Here is a 17066-nt window from a genome sequence, read left to right as displayed (position 1 = left end):
AACGAGGAGGGGGCAGTGGATGGAACGGAGAAAGTAACGAGGGGGCAGTGGATGGAACGGAGAATGTAACGAGGAGGGGGCAGTGGATGGAACGGAAAAGGTAACGAGGAGGGGGCAGTGGATGGAACGGAGAAGGTAACGAGGATGGGCAGTGGATGGAACGGAGAAGGTAACGAGGAGGGGGCAGTGGATGGAACGGAGAAAGTAACGAAGAGGGGGCAGCGGATGGAACGGAAAAGGCAACGAGGAGGGGGCAGTGGATGGAACGGAGAAAGTAACGAGGGGGCAGTGGATGGAACGGAGAATGTAACGAGGAGGGGGCAGTGGATGGAACGGAAAAGGTAACGAGGAGGGGGCAGTGGATGGAACGGAGAAGGTAACGAGGATGGGCAGTGGATGGAACGGAGAAGGTAACGAGGAGGGGGCAGTGGATGGAACGGAGAAGGTAGCGAGGAAGACATGTATTTGCTGGTGTAGCATTACCAGATACACTCGGTTCACGTAACCCCTCAGTAACCACAGAAACATCGATAATGTCTAGAATGTAACTTTACCGCTCATCTCCTGTCCAGCCAGGTAAGGTACTCGTGTCTTAAATTAACGGTCTGAAGTACTCCCGTGCATATGGCCCATACACTTAACACTATAGATCATGCGATTATACTGAGCAACACAATGGCGATGTTTTAGGACCAAATGATAGGATTATGTCAGGGCGTTGTTTTAGAACCAGATGAAAGTTGGGCTACAACAAGGCGACGCTTTACGACTAACTGAATATGATGGTAACCTGGTTACAACAAGGCGTTGTTTTAAGACCAAATCATAAAATAATCTGGCTTAACCAGAGCGTTGTAGGCGGGTTTTCATACATCTTTCAACTACTTTACATCGAGCCGTACCCTGCACATAATCATGTCGTAATATTATCACGTCAAGTTATGTAACAGGTAAACCAGTATACCTGTATTTATTGCATTAAAAATCCAGTTCTTTACCTGCCTTTAACTACAAAGGATGTCATAGAAACCGAATATTCACCACCTCAACGCACGCATACAAATAATTTAAAAAGCTCATTATTTATTCTTATTTATGAGAAGTATGGTAAGCGAAATATACTATTATGCAAAACCGTAAAACCTCGATTAAATTTCCCTTGTTTCATTTGCAACCTCGTTTACCGGCCAAAATGTATCAATGTCTCTTTCTATTTTTCTTATCAATTCCTTCATAAGTCTCCCTTGGTATATCACCAAATCCCTTCATAACGTCATGGCAAAATATGGCGACAGTACAACGAGGTTTTCTTCTATAAAAAACTATTCCCAGTATATGTAACAAATCTAAAAGCTTTAGTGCGTGGTTATGAAGCGGTCGGTGCAACAAAGATATAACTATGTATTCCTTATGCTAGGTAAAAATTAGGAATTGCATATTTCAAATCTTTATGCAAGTATAATATATACATTGTTATTTTATAAAGCTACCCATGCAATAGAAATGTACATAACATAGAAGACTCGCTTACATTGACCAATACTAAGAAACGAGATACTGGTCCCGGTTGTTCACAGACTGGTTAGCTTAACTGGTCGGTAAAGCAAATTTTCAAAATGTGATTTTTGGAAATATTCAAAACAGTATTCTTATAGTATACACATTAATTTTTTTATCTTCAATTTATGAACGTAGTTTAAGTGATGAGGTTTTTTTTTCTTTTTCTTGTTTTGTAAATAAACAAACCTGATTTTACATTTTGCTTTCGTTAAGCTAACTACGCTTTGCAAAACTGTTCTCAAAATGACATAATATACATGTACTTCAGTAACTGGGGGAAAACTTAGGCCACACATGCAATAAGTGGGCGCTATTTAATTATCAAAAAATGTCAACATTGTCATTAGAGATTGTCTCTACACTTACTAGTATTCGCCCTGTCGTCGTTTGCCCCGAGATCAGCTCCCCAGCCCAGTCTTTCGCTTCCGTCATCCATCCAATTTCAGGGTCGGGGGTTTTCATAAAACCTGGCACGTTCTTCGCCCCGGGGACCGGAACCGGCCCAGTGTGATTTGAAACTTTAGCAGCACCGCCATTTTTCCGTCCTCGACAGAAAAAGAACAACAATACTCTATAGCATACAATGATGTATAAACCGAAACCGAACGTGACGAGACTGGACGCTAGAAAAGTGTACCAGCGTCGTTCGTCCAAACACTGGGGACCAGCAAGCGTAGTGTTGTTTGCAGACATTGCGATGGTCAAGCTTAATCCAAATCACTCATAACACACATAGACATACTTATAAATCAACACAATAAATATTATCTTAAACACAATATTCCGGGAGAGTGGTTGCCTCACGACAACAGTGGAATAGTTGGCCGAGATTTCTGTTAACAACTAGAAGACTGTCAACGCCGTTCATCGCGTGGTGCTATCTCGTGATCCTTCATCTTGGCAGCGGTGCCGTTCTGTTCCAAATGTCGTTGCTATAGCGTACATCCAAATACACGATATGCCTGTGACACCTGCAGGAGGTCTATTTGCATGTAAATAGTGAATACGGCCTTCGTTGACTCCACATGCCTAGTTGGTTATTCCCCGAGCTTCACGCTTTCCCGAACAAGCACCCGTGTGGAAAGCAACACCGGTTCATCACTGACAACGGGGCTCATGATCACAACACACCTCTTCTAACTGCTTCAGCGGCTGTAGTTACTGCGCCTCTGTTGTTCAGTTCTTTTGTAATCACCCTTTTCCGTAACTGAAAAGCGATTTTCATGAATATTAATGTCGAGCGCTGACAACAGCAAGCGCTGGGGTATATTGTGTGACACCGGGAGGCCAAAGATCGATACGAGGCTTCGATCCGCGCGCACGAGAGACCTGCTCGATACCAGACCGTAAGCACCATCAACAGACTAACATCACTACTATGTATAAATTCTCGGAACTGCCGAGACGTAGAATAAAAAACCCATCACAAATGTAACACGAACTTACAGAATATGTCTGACCGATTCTAGTGCTGAACGTTAAGTATATATTTGAAGCACATCAAAGGCTAATAGAACAGATTTCCCCGTCCGGAGCGGCACACACGTACATACACAGAGTAAACAACATCGCTATGCACAGTATGTGTAGAAGTAAGTGCCCCTCCCGAGTCTGTAGGTATACACACACGTATATACCCCCCGCTATAAAGCTTACGGCGCTGTTAGAGCATACATATGTAGCCCCGGGTTTCTATTTATATATATATATTGTTCGTCTCTAAGACTCGTTCTTACTGTCAGGTAATAATGATAGAGTTGTTAGCTGTGTTGTGTACCGAATATTTTCTGTGTGCATGTCTCTATCGGTAAATTAAGTAGCAAAAACTAGTCAATTATAGTTACGCACTAGAACCAGCCTCGGTGGTAAATACGTGGAATTTACTGTTGATAAATATTTAGATTTGACCAATATTTACATAGTTTGTTTCACTTTAAATCAAATGGTTATTCAATTGAAGTACCATAATTAGGTGCCGTACTTAGAATGTGTCCATGAAATTGTTTTCAAGGAACGTTACATTCAGTAATTGTTTACCTTAAATGAATTAAGTCAAAAAGCACCAAAAACTATAAATGTACCATATTCAATAATTATATTTATTTTACAACCACTGGTTATGTGAATTTGCCGATAAGCGAATGGCTCAAGTATAACGTCATCACAACTAGATGACGACAAAATCTATAATTAATTGTTAGATAGCGGTCAATCGTCCAGTATTACGGACGACTCTGTCCCAAATGAGTTTATCGGGTGAAAACGGCTTAGCCGGGCCATACGAAGCTACATGCGATGAACGTACGAGTTTCCTCCCTTTAATCCGCCTACACTCTCCTGTTTCGTGTGATGCAGTGTGATTCGTTTTTGATATTTTTGTATGTATTTACCAAATTTTAAAGGTACAGTCAGAGACGTATTCGTGAAGGCACGTGAATGTCTTCTGACTTTCATCTTAATTATAATTTGTATTAATCGGAGTGGCTAATGATAAAAGCCTTTTGGAAACAGTTTGAATTTAAATTAAGGTTGAAGTTTAAATTCAAATTAATCAATGAGACAAAAGCGCTATACATATACTCGATCTTGTAAACCTTTCGAACTTCTCATCAATTTTTACCAACGTCTGAAAATACCACTGACGGATCATTAAAAACATGATTAAGGCAGTGTTTTATGTACCTGCGAGTCACGAGTCAAATAATCAAACAATTTGACTCATTGAGTTCTTTAAAATTATTTAATTTTACATAAGATGAATCAATGATTTTCAGAACTTGTCTGGAAATCACTCGCTTTGTGAAAAAAGGTAGATAGGTTTAGGATAACATTCGCTTTGCGTGGAACTGTTTAACTTGTGTAAAAATGATCCAATATGTACCTATTACAGGGGCGGATCCAGGTCTGTTTCGGGGGTGGGGATCACCATTCCCGATTTCTAGTGTTTTTGTGAAGCACGTGGTCTGAACCAAGTCATGATGCACGAAATAAGTTACATATCTTTCTTGGCCTTATAATTTGTCAAAGTTCTCTATCCGACTCTTAAGTAAATGCTTGTGTTGTCCGTTCTTTCATTAACGGACCGTTGGTCCGTGAGATTCGTGTGGTTCTGGTCATTAGATCATCGGGTTCGCATGCAATAAAATGGACCTGTCTTTTTTATGAAATATTTTTGACAACATGCACAAAAAAATCAATTAAGTTAAATGATAATTAATATTTCTTTATCGAAGAATGTTTTTTGTATTCATTATTTATCTCTGTTAGGATTAAATCAAATCGAAAGATGTTTTTCGAGATAATACAGTATACGATCTACTCGAGGCGTACATCCTTTGTGCAAAGATTATACCGTGGCGTTCCGGCGGTCTTGAAGCCTTTCGATTCACAATTTAATTAGCAACTTGTGTCACACAGTTAATGTGTGTCAAAATAAAATAGTCCAATGGAAATATTGAAAACGGAATATGGCTGTGCATGTACATCTCTCCACATTTCTTCCAAACCACAATGCTTCCAAATTATTGATAAAATGTGACTTTTTATGGATTGATCACTTCTTACACTTAACATGAAACTGTATTTGAGCACAGAATCTGATTTTTTTAAGTAACAATTACCTTGACCTTAAAAACTTTTAAAACCCCTATTGCACATCTGCATATCACAGTGTATCACCATGACAAATGTGTAAAATGTCTGTCCGAACTAAGGACTGTAACCCCCCCCCCCCTGACATTGACCTTTGCAAATGTTTAAATGCCTGCCTAGTGTACATTTAAACATCACATTGTATCACAATGTAAAATTTCAGAAAGATGAGACTTTTTGATTCCGAGATAAGGCACAACCACCCGGGCTATTTTAGTAACAGTGACCTTGACCTTACGAACGAATTAAACCCCTAATGCACATCTACATATTACAGTGTATCACCATGTAACATTTTAAGAAGAACATTTGGATTCCAAGATAATGAACGTACCCCCATGATCTATATTTAGAAACTAATCTTGACCTCAACCTTAAGCACTTTTTAAATCCCTATTGCACTTGTACATATCACCTTGTATAACCATCTCAAATTTAAAAAAGGTTAGACTTTCGGATTCCGAGGTAAGGGCCATAAAACTTAACCGTCGTCTTCAATATGTTGCTGTAAGTAGGTCTGAGATTACGCAGCTGGGCTTCAAACTAGGTGAGGGAAGCAGGGATGAAGCTGTCAAGAAAAGAAACCTTCACGATCGAATCGTTATTTGTTTAAAGACTGCACATCTTCGTTATGTATGAAAATAAAATTAAGGAACTGACAAGGTTTCTTTTTATCTGTCCTGAAAATTTCCTTAATTCATTTTGTTTTATATGAAATGGGAATACCAACAGTCTGCTAGAAATACCGTCGATCAGGAATTGAAGAACTCTCACGATTTCATCCTCATTACATTTCATCTTGATTACTGACATCTATCCCCCCTCAATATATATATTTATATACAAAACGAAGGTCGAAATTGATTAACAACGATATGTGTATATCGCCATTCGCCTTTTATTAGGAAATGGTAGCTCATATTATAAGAATAAAGATATGTTGTCGTCTTAAATATCCGGTCACCATTCCTGGATATACATTATCATACACTGATTCTTTGACCAGTAGTACGAATTTGATAGTATCATATGTATTATCACAATACAGCGCAGCGTTTGTTGAGAAATGAAATGTATATCTTCCGTATTACTGTCCATTGCATATACAAAATACCCTTCGATCAATTCTTTTACACATTATTTTGTATGCACACATATTCTGGAATAAGCTATGATTCAACTTCTAGGATACCGGTACTTAACCTCAAGTTCACTAATTTAGATGAATAACACCTGTCTCAATATTAATTAATTAAGGGGCTTAGGCTGTTTATACTAAAAAAAATAACTAGCCTTATTTTCTCTAGAGAGCTTTCGTGTCAATTTTGTAGGTAAAATTATACATATTTAAAAAAAAAAAAAAAAAAGAAGAAGATTTTTTTCGCATATTTGTTATGTCTGAAAATGAAAGATTTTGAATACAGGTGTATCACATATTTCTTTCATTTTTACATCTGTAATGTGTGTAACAGGTCACGCCAATTTATTTCAATATACATAATTCATAACTCAATAGTCATTGTTAATAGTTATATATATTGCAATGTACTTATCACACGTTTCCGTTCATTGTGCAGCAGTATACAGAAATGTACATGTGTAGGAGTATAAACACGAGTGCATAAAACTAATTGTCACATGACATGATTGAAGTTATAGATATCTATGGAGGACCGAAGACTCAGATAGAAAATAAACAGGACGTAAATAAGATAAGCAAAACAGGAAAAGTTAAACCCACTTCAGCAGAATCTAAAATCACATCCCCTAAAAGGAAACACCGAGTGTGTCTGATTGACTGCGTTATTTCAACCGACACACTTAAATACTTCATTGAAATGGTATAACACCACGCATCTGACCGTTACCAATGACTTCGGATGTTTAAAATATATAACATATGTAGTAAATTACATACAAATTAAATTTTATTGTTTGTATTGTTTGAAAATATACAGATATTGCCTACATAATAAGTACATCGGACATTATGTGGTAGTTATATTTGTTGTAATGGTCAAACATTCCATTGTAATAGTTATATTAGATGTAATGGTCAAACTTTCCATTGCAATAGTTATATTTGATGTAATGATCAAACTTTCCATTGTAATACTTATATTTGATGCAATGGTCAACCTTTCCATTGTAATAGTTATATTTGATGCAATGGTCAAACTTTCCATTGTAATAGTTATATTTGATGTATTGGTCAAACATTCCATTGTAATAGTTATATTTGATGTAATGGTCAAACTTTCCATTGTAATAGTTATATTTGATGTAATGGTCAAACATTCCATTGTAATAGTTATATTTGATGCAATGGTCAAACTTTCCATTGTAATAGTTATATTAGATGTAATGGTCAAACTTTCCATTGTAATAGTTATATTTGATGTAATGGTCAAACATTCCATTGTAATAGTTATATGTGGTGTAATGGTCAAACTTTTCATTGTAATAGTTATATTTGATGTAATGGTCATACATTCCATTGTAATAGTTATATTTGATGTTATGGTCAAACATTCCATTGTAATAGTTATATTTGATATAATTGTCAAACATTCCATTGTAATAGTTATATTTGATGTAATGGTCAAACTTTCCATTGTAATAGTAATATTTGATGTAATGGTCAAACTTTCCATTGTTATAGTCATATTTGATGTAATGGTCAAACTTTCAATTGTAATGGTTATATTTGGTGTAGTGGTCAAACTTTCCAATTTGACTTTTATATTTGATGTAGTGGTCAAACTTCCCAATGTGATGGCTAAATGTTGGTGTAGTGGTCACACGTTTTAATTTGATGGTTTCGTTTGGTCAAATGTTGACGCTTTCCAACGTGAGTGTTTCATTTGGTGATGTTTTAGCCCAGAATATTAGATTTGTATGTACTTTTACATATAATACTTTTAATCAATTTGCGATTTGTACTGTTCCGACGATACCATGTTATTGAATGTTACGAAGTGTAAAACTTACCAGGAGGTTGAAATGGTCGGAAAGTAATGGTTTGGTGCCGCAGATGGTCAGTTTGAGACCCAGACAACGCACGAGATCATACATTATCTTCATTCAAATTTGTATTTTTATCTTACGTATGTCAATGAGCATTTGTGTTGTATTATTTAAGGGTGCCTATTTCCAAATCCCAACTCGTGCATATTTGTTCAAATGAAAATATATTGATTCCAATCTTCTAATGATTGTCATTTAATTGGGCAGACTTGTTCCACATGGTTACTCTTGATTGACATGACAAACGAAAGCAATGAAATTGGCATAGAATTGTTCTATATTTCCCCCATCATATCCTGTGGTATTATTACGCTGAAATATATTATTAATATAAGTCTGGTGGTTGCACAATCATACGTGATGTTGGAATGCAATATCGGTAATTTCGTAACCATGAAATGCTGTTTATATTGTGAAGGAGTGACATAAACAATTTTTATCGATGCTATATATTTCAATAATACATTTGGATACATGATAACTTTTGTTTATTACATGTACAGGTATGTTGATCGAGTTGTCATAGCAATATCACTCTTTTCATCAATTTCTATTATACATCATGTAAAATTTCAAGAACATTTGGATTCCGAGATAATGAGCGTACTCCCATGATCTATATTTAGAAACTGTAATCTTGACCTCAACCTTAAGCACAGATTAAACATCTGAATAAAGACAACTTCAATTCAATGGCTGGTATTTTTATATTCCTCGGTATAAACATACCAGGCCCTCCTGATAATGGTTTTCATATGTTAGAGTTGTCCTAACTCCAGATACTGTTCTAGGAATTTCTCGATAGATGTTTTCTTTTGACGAACAGACCGCAAAGCTTTCTATCTGAGAGGTTTCAGCTGAAATAATGTAACGGATGTCCTGATGACTTCCTTGTTTGATATTTTTGATATATATTCTGATTGAAACATTTTCACTTTGCTTGACATCGTCACTGCCCTACCCACACGGCAGGATTAACCGAGTTACACTGGTTTTGTTATGGTTCACAATAAATATCATTTTTCTGGATGTCACTAAAGTTCCTGTTGCAGTCTGTTAGTATTGGCCTTGAGTTTATATTTTGTCATAGAAGAACGCCGTTTCGGATTGTTTTCGAAGACCAAATTGACATACCATCCTGTCTTTGTCCATCAACTTAAGTCACAATCCCCGATCTTTGGTCTTTTGGCGTCGTATAAGTAGGCGATTCCAATATATTCAGCTTCTGTGACGTCATCATTTCGTTTGTTATTTCACGGACCAATGATCCGTTCACGATGATTCCCCACCCATGCAATGACAAGGCCTTTCTCTGACGTCATCATTCCGTTTGTAATTTCGTCAGAATTATCAAACGTCAACGTATTAATTGTGTGACAGTCTATATGACTCATAGGACTACGTGGCTCTCCCATGACTCACATCTCAACGTTTCCGCAAGTAGGCGGGTCCACACGTCATATTAATTTGTCTCATAGGACTACGTGGCTCTCCCATGACTCACGTCTCCACGTCTCCGGAAGTAGGCGGATCCAATTCACCTTCTGTGACGTCACGATCCTACGATCCACGTTCTTTTGGCGCCGTATAAACAACCGCTCTATACTATTATTGTCTGATGTTTTACATTCAGGGTGTTTCGAATAAATTTTCTTTTACAACAAAACTGTTTCTTTACTTTTTAAAATCATCTTTTCTCTGTTAAGAAACTGCAATCCATGCATCATCTAATTTGGAAGAAATGTTTGCTATATCAGTTACAATAGCATTAATATTGAAGCGATAACTCCTTAATAATAATAATAAATAATAATAATAAAAGACTTTATTTAAATTCGATAACACATTGAGTCAATGACTCGTCTCACATGTGGTCGACATAAAATGTACAATATTTACAACATGGATATGACATACACGTACATACATAAGAAATTAAGTAACATATCACAGGTAATAAAACATTGTATTATCTTTAAAACAAAAAACAAAACAAAAAACAAACAAAAAAAACCAAAAAAAAACATACTCTTGCATCCTGTATCCAATAACAAAACTACGTAATACATATCACAGATATATTGGTATGTGATATCACACAGGCTTATAAAATATGTCACACGTGTATTGGAAAATAAAAAGTTGGCTAAATATCATGCAATGCATTTTAGAAGATTTAAGAAACGCATAATGCGTCTAATATACATACATGACATTGTGACAAAGGGTAAAAAATTACAGAATATACGCTAATGTAGCGTGAGTTAATACCAAAGTGTTGATTAGGGCATTAGGAATAGTAATTAAGATTAAATTCTAAAACTTCATTTAGATACACGTGTGTCAAATTCCAGGTACTACAGCAGATAGATATTTCAGGAGGGAAAGGGGGTGCAGATGTTTAATTTTCTTTACACTTGTCTTTATAGATTACATTGAGATTTTTTTGCACTCGAACTTAAAACAGTTTAGTGATTGGCATTTAGAGACAGATTGGTTGGCAAATTGTTCCAAAGTGTCGGTCCATTATATTTAAAAGAGCAATTGAATTTTTCCGTTTTGTGTTTGGGTACAACATATCTACCTGCCGCAGCTGACCTGGTTTGAATAGTATGGACATTGCTCACAAGAGTATTGCAGTCTAGGTAATTTGGACATAGCTTGTTTATTACTTTAAACATCAGAACACATTCGTTATATTCAACTCTGTACGTAAAAGGCAGCCATTTTAGTTTTACAAACAGCTGTGCACCGGGAACAGTATAGTCGGCATCTAGTATAATCCGCAGTGCTCGTTTTTGAATTCTTTCAAGTTTGTGTACCAGTTTTTGAGAGCAATGTCCCCAAACGTTCGAGCAAAAGTCAATATATGGTAGTATAAAACAGTTGTGGAAAGTGATTCTTGCCGATACTGGTAAGAATTTCTTTATTCTACATAGTTGAAACATTTTATAATTAAGTTTCTTTAGGACGTCTTGTACATGTTTTTCCCAAGTTAGGGTGTCATCAATACGAACGCCTAACAGTTTTTCATTTTGTACAACTTCCAAGTTTGAATTTTCAGCTATAATATTTATATTTTTCTTTAGTCTCTGTTTTTTTTTTTTTTTTTGCTTACTTCCAATTAACATTACTTTGGTTTTATCAGTATTTATGACCATTTTGTTGACATCACACCATTTCTTTACATGATTAAAATCCGTTTGTAGACATGATTCGATAACATCCAAATTTGTGTCTGCTTTTTGCATTGAAGTATCATCTGCATACATAAAAAGTTCACAATGTTTTGAGCAGAGTGGCAGATCATTGACATACAATAAAAACATCAAAGGCCCAATTATGGAATCTTGAGGTACACCAGTTGTAATTTCACAGGCATCACTTATAGAACTTTTGAAAGATACTTTCTGAAATCTGTTTGAAAGGTATGAGGTAAAAAAAAAACATAATGGAATTTTCAGAGCATCCATATATTTTCATTTTCTGGAGTAGTGTCTTATGATCAACAAGGTCAAAAGCCTTACGAAAATCAATATACATTACACCGATGAGGTTTCCCTTGTCCAATTCATCATACCATCTATTTGTAAGTGCAGTAAGAGCAGTTTGACATAAATGCATATTTCGAAATCCTGATTGATTCTCAATGATTAGATTATGTTGGTTTAAAAACTTATAAAAGGTGGTCTGCACATCTTTTTCTAAGAGTTTGGATAAAATTGGAAGAATAGATATGGGTCTGTAATTACTTACAGAGCTCTTTTCGCCTTTCTTTAAAATTGGATTGACTTTAGCATGCTTAAATTGGTCTGGGAAAACATTCTTTGCAATACATATGTTTAATAATTTGGTGATTGACTCAGACACAACCTCTGCGGACAGCCTAAGGTATTTTGCAGAAATTCCATCAAGGCCTGTAGCTTTGCTACCGTCAAGATTTTTCAGGAATTTGTTCACAAAAGCAAGTGGTATTTCTGATATATCATAGACTGTGTTTGCAGGGAGTGTTTGAGAGACAAATGCTTGAATTTCTTTAAGACATATTGTCGGAGAATCTGAAACAGTTTCAGAGATATATTCCTTTACAATATTTGTAAAGAAATTATTAAAATTATTTGCAATTTCTTCCGTTTCGTCTATTTGTTTACCGTCAGCAATAATAAAATTTGGTTTTTCATCAAGTTTGTTTGGAACCAGTTGTTTAAAGTATTTCCAATACTTGTTTGGTTCTTTTTTGCATGCATCTAGAACATTTTTATAAAATTCACTTTTCGCTTTTTTCACTAAAGCTGATACACGATTTCTCCATTTTTTATAGAGTTCAAAGTTAGAATCATGTTAAAACACGTCTTACTGGTTATACACGCATTCAGTGAGGAACAAAAAAGCGCGACGAATTTTCACTTTGCCTCGGATAAACAACGGATAAACGCTTAGCTCTGAGAATGTCCTGCAGGTACAAATGCACTATGTATATTACGAATCCGAAATAAGCCTGGACAATCAACTTATCAACGTAGAATGAGAAATATAAGCTATTGAGTAGATGGGAATACCGAATTGATAACAATACGAATTCAAATTTTATTTAAAGTGTTTTGTAAATAAAGGTACCGTTAGAATAAAAACGCATTCCAAAAAATAAAGTCTTTCTTCCCTTGCTTGTTTCAATCCCTTGTTTTTCTGACGTCATCTCTCATTTTTGGAATAGAGCGAGCTTCTTTCAACTTGCCTAAGTGTACATATAATAGATGAGCTTACATGATATCAAATGACGAGATGTTCGATGTACAGCATACCTTATATAGATTGATTGATCGATTCACTTTTGAAATACGCAGCAGAAGTCTTCAAATATCTTCACATATTCAATTAGTCTATGAAAACAATATTGTTACTCGATTACGTGGTATGTAAGAATCAATAATACGTCTGTCCAACTTGTTCATACCCACCTGGAACGCATACGCGTGCAGCATACAGGCACAAACTCACGCGCGCAAATACAATACACGTGTGCGCGTCTTCTTAAACACATTAAAACGCAATATAATTCACCTAAATTGTGAGAGAATTAACACTTCTGAAATAAAAATACCTATTTATTTATTATCTATTTATTTTCGAATCAGAACAACTGATTCTGTTTGAATTCCTCTGGAGATATTCGAAACATAGAAAAGAAAATCACCACAATTTATGCGCGATAAAACGTATATATATAGAAAATATGTCATTCATATCTATCACAAGACATAGTCAACAATAATGGCAAGATTCCAATGACAAAGGTAACTTAAGTAACAAAGAACACGAGCTTTTTACACAACATGACCTTACTAAAGCAGAAGTGAAATAAGTTGCTCTGGAAGGGTACATACAATTCATTTTTTATCACAAATCATAACAATATCTAGTTGTAGCAGGGACCGTTACTTAAGGCGCCCATACTTACCATGAAGTCGCAAATGATGCTGCAAAAAATATCACAATGCCATAACACATCCGATACAGAATCTGAACAAAATTGGTCAATATCTAATTGTCAACTAATCAGGACCCGACCTAACACGGACATATTATAAAATGAAAAAAATAATAACGAAAGCCTCTGAAGTGTTTTAAGTGTCGTTGCTGATTTTAATACAAAATGTAAGGGATATAGGACACTGCATAGTTGAGACTTTTCCAAAAAAAAGGCTGCAACAGACATTTTGCGGTAGATGTTGACTTTGTGTTTGCCATCTTCAAGAACACCATCAAAATATTATTTTTACCAGCCTATATTACAGTTCATAAAACAGAACAGATTTCAATTTTCTCTTGGTGAGGTGTAGACCTAAACCTTATCACAACAAAAACACCTATTAAAATTCAAATGAATATTTTGTTCGTTTTTCGTAGGAGGACAAAAACTGAAATTCTCAAAAAGTCAGATTTTTCCCTGTAAGTATGTTGTCAAACTAATAACATAGTGAAGGATCATTTTTGATGCAACCAAAACTAAGGATCATATACTACAGTATACATGTAACAATATCTTGCTATGTCAGTTACAATTGTATCAGATATTAACAGACAAATCAACAGCCGGAAGCCATCTCAAGTAATGATATTTGCCAGACAAAAATGTGTTCATCTTAGAATAAATGTATCTTTTAACTTTTGAATACCAAATATATTTTGATTATAGAAGGACTAGGTCATGAACTACCAGTGACAAATTTATCAATCCAAAATATGTGGTTGAACATATTCAAAGAAGGGATCAACTGACCATATGGTCTGTACATCAGAATTCATGGCTATGTGCATAGTCTATTCATTATGACTGAACTGAAACTTACAGAAAAGAAGGAAATATTTGTTCCAGTTTAAATGGAATAAATATTTAATAAACAAAGAACATGTTCCGAAAAGATTTGTTGGTATATTTCTTTTCAAGATGGCCACAAAAACATTCATTCTACTGCCTAATCAGTTGTCAGATTCCCAGACAATTTTCTTGCAATATGTGTTCGATGGCAGACTTGGAAAGGGAAGGAAGAAAAACAAAGATGCTTTTGAGTTTGTTTTCAAACTGGTGATTCTAGATTCACAAGAAAACAACGTATATCAAGATTTGTCGGAACCCCTTTGGTTCAACTGTTTTGGATTTTAAAGAATTCTAAAATGGCCAATATATAATAATGTATACTTGATGTGTGAGCACACATTCCCATATTTCTTTGACCAACTAGACATTGGCAGTAGTAATCTATTATTGGATTATTATCATTTGGGGTCGTGCTGTACTGAATCTATACATTATATTTAGTCTGGCTTTTGTGTCTGGAAAAAATCTGACAACAGATGAGGTCTTGATAGTGCTGATTCACCCATATTTCATAATCATTACGAATTCTGACTCTGTTCATTTGGAGAGAGCTGGTTGTTTTCACCGTCTGAGCCAAACAGTTTGTTTCTGTGAGATGAATCTTCATTTGATGTGCGAGTTCTCTGTCTTTTCTGTCAGTGTCCGTTGATCTTTGATAAATTGGTCCCCGTATCCAATTGAAAATGCAGTCACAATCTTTAGCACTGCCATAAGTATATCAATGAAGCAATTTGATACTAAATGAGTTCAAAAAACTATCTAATGCTTAATACGGCAATGAAAAGACTCTACAATCCATGGGGAGTTAGTAACTGTTCTGTCAATGTTAGCTTGTAGTGTTGACTCTGACCAGTCTTAAAATATGCGTGCATACTGGTATTAATTCCAGATACCTCTAACATTGGCAGGACATCTCTAAAACTACGACCAACGATAACATTGTCGTCTTGCTCCAACCATGTGAGCTTGTCTTTGATGTTTTTGTAATGCTTGCATCATTTTGGCTTCCAGAGAATGGTCATACTCTGTTCAAAATGTAGCCATCCGGTAGAGTTATGCTCATGGATTTAAGATAATTATGCTCCTTCTGGCCACCGTAAGGCATTCTTTGGAGCTTATTGAGAGCACGTTTTTTAATATAAATATATATGTACCATCTAGTATGGCAGTCACTCTGTCTCTCAAGAATGTTTCTGAGAATACTGGATTGTATGAAAATACGTTCCCTACTCAAATGGTCAGGACGAAGGAACACTGGAACTATAGATTTATGCAATCCTTGTACTACAGACTGAAAGGTTTTAGGAATACTAAGCAGAGAAATGCCAAGGGCGACACACTTAATTACAAGAGATATCAGTTTTTATTTTCCCCCTGCAGGTAGGGCGTAAGAACTGTACCCGCTGCCCCCAATTGCATGATCGTAAGAGGCGACTAAATTTGGGACTTTATCTCTTCTCTCCTTTCTAAATAACTTTCCTCTTCCTAATGTGTCCCTTGGCAATGCCTTACTTTTGACCATATGTTGAGCGTTCGCCCCTGTGAGGAAGGCTTTGGGTTCTGTCCCCTGACCGAGACATACCAAAGTCTTTAAAAATGGTAGTTTCTTCTCCTGTTTAACGCTCAGCAAAATAGGAGTGGGACGACTGGTTCGCCCGTTGTCAGTATAATGTGACCGGGTGGGGCGTTCTGCTGGGTGTCTTCGGCAGTATGTTTCAGTGAGGCAGCACTATAAAGTCGGCATCAGTTCCGCGCTATCACAAGGAGACAAGCACGAACATATCGCAGCCTCCCAAAATACACACACATACTCATGCATGCATCTTGCACACAGGGGAGGCCGTCCTTAAATTACCTTAGCTGTTAATAGGACGTTACACGAAATAAAACCAAACCAAACCAAACTTAACCCAAAACAGTAAAAGAGCATTTTGTGCAGCTTTGTTATATACTGAAGAAGAAAGAAATGGGGCAAATTACATATGGATTTTGAGAAACTGTTCTTTGACCAACCTGTTCTAGCTTTGCAGCCAGGGTCATCCAAAATACAAAAATTGAGAATGAAGGCTGATTGATTCTTTGACAAGATGTACGACACTTCTAAAAGGTCACCAATTATTTCAGATGACCACCTTCATGATTGAGACTTCAAAGACTCCCTTCCTTAAAGGGACATCACGTGAAAAGGCGTGTTTTTTTTAATGAATGTATGTATTGTATGCACTTCCACTTATGTTACCTCGCTATCCCCATATTCATAGTCCGTTCCAAATGTCCAGTTTGACCACTTGAATTGTTCGGGAAAGCCCTGCTAAAAATAGCGCCGATAACGTCACCTGACTAGGCAGTAAACACAAGTGGTGCAAGCGAGATGAAACGGTTTCCAAAGGGGCCCCCAGAGAGGGGCCGTCAGGCAACTGCAACTTCTTACCGCACTATGAAACCAAGT

The 17066-nt window shown here is 36.2% G+C and overlaps 1 protein-coding gene across 9 annotated transcripts in view; it reads right to left on the bottom strand.

Moving 5' to 3' along the window:
- The window catches only part of LOC110467332 (calcium-activated potassium channel subunit alpha-1-like), a 106643-nt gene extending 103459 nt beyond the window's left edge, over window positions 1-3184 (bottom strand). For all 9 annotated transcript variants that reach the window (XM_021524432.1, XM_021524434.1, XM_021524435.1 and 6 more), the window contains exon 1: window positions 1927-3184. In XM_021524432.1, the coding sequence (XP_021380107.1) occupies window positions 1927-2253 (327 nt within the window). In that variant the 5' untranslated portion in view covers window positions 2254-3184. The remainder of the gene's footprint in view (window positions 1-1926) is intronic.
- Window positions 3185-17066: the final 13882 nt, after the last annotated feature.

This window comes from Mizuhopecten yessoensis, unplaced genomic scaffold (assembly GCF_002113885.1).
Source record: "Mizuhopecten yessoensis strain PY_sf001 unplaced genomic scaffold, ASM211388v2 scaffold11171, whole genome shotgun sequence".
NCBI classification, from domain to species: Eukaryota; Metazoa; Mollusca; class Bivalvia; order Pectinida; family Pectinidae; genus Mizuhopecten; species Mizuhopecten yessoensis.
This window is presented reverse-complemented; position numbering and strand designations above follow the sequence as displayed.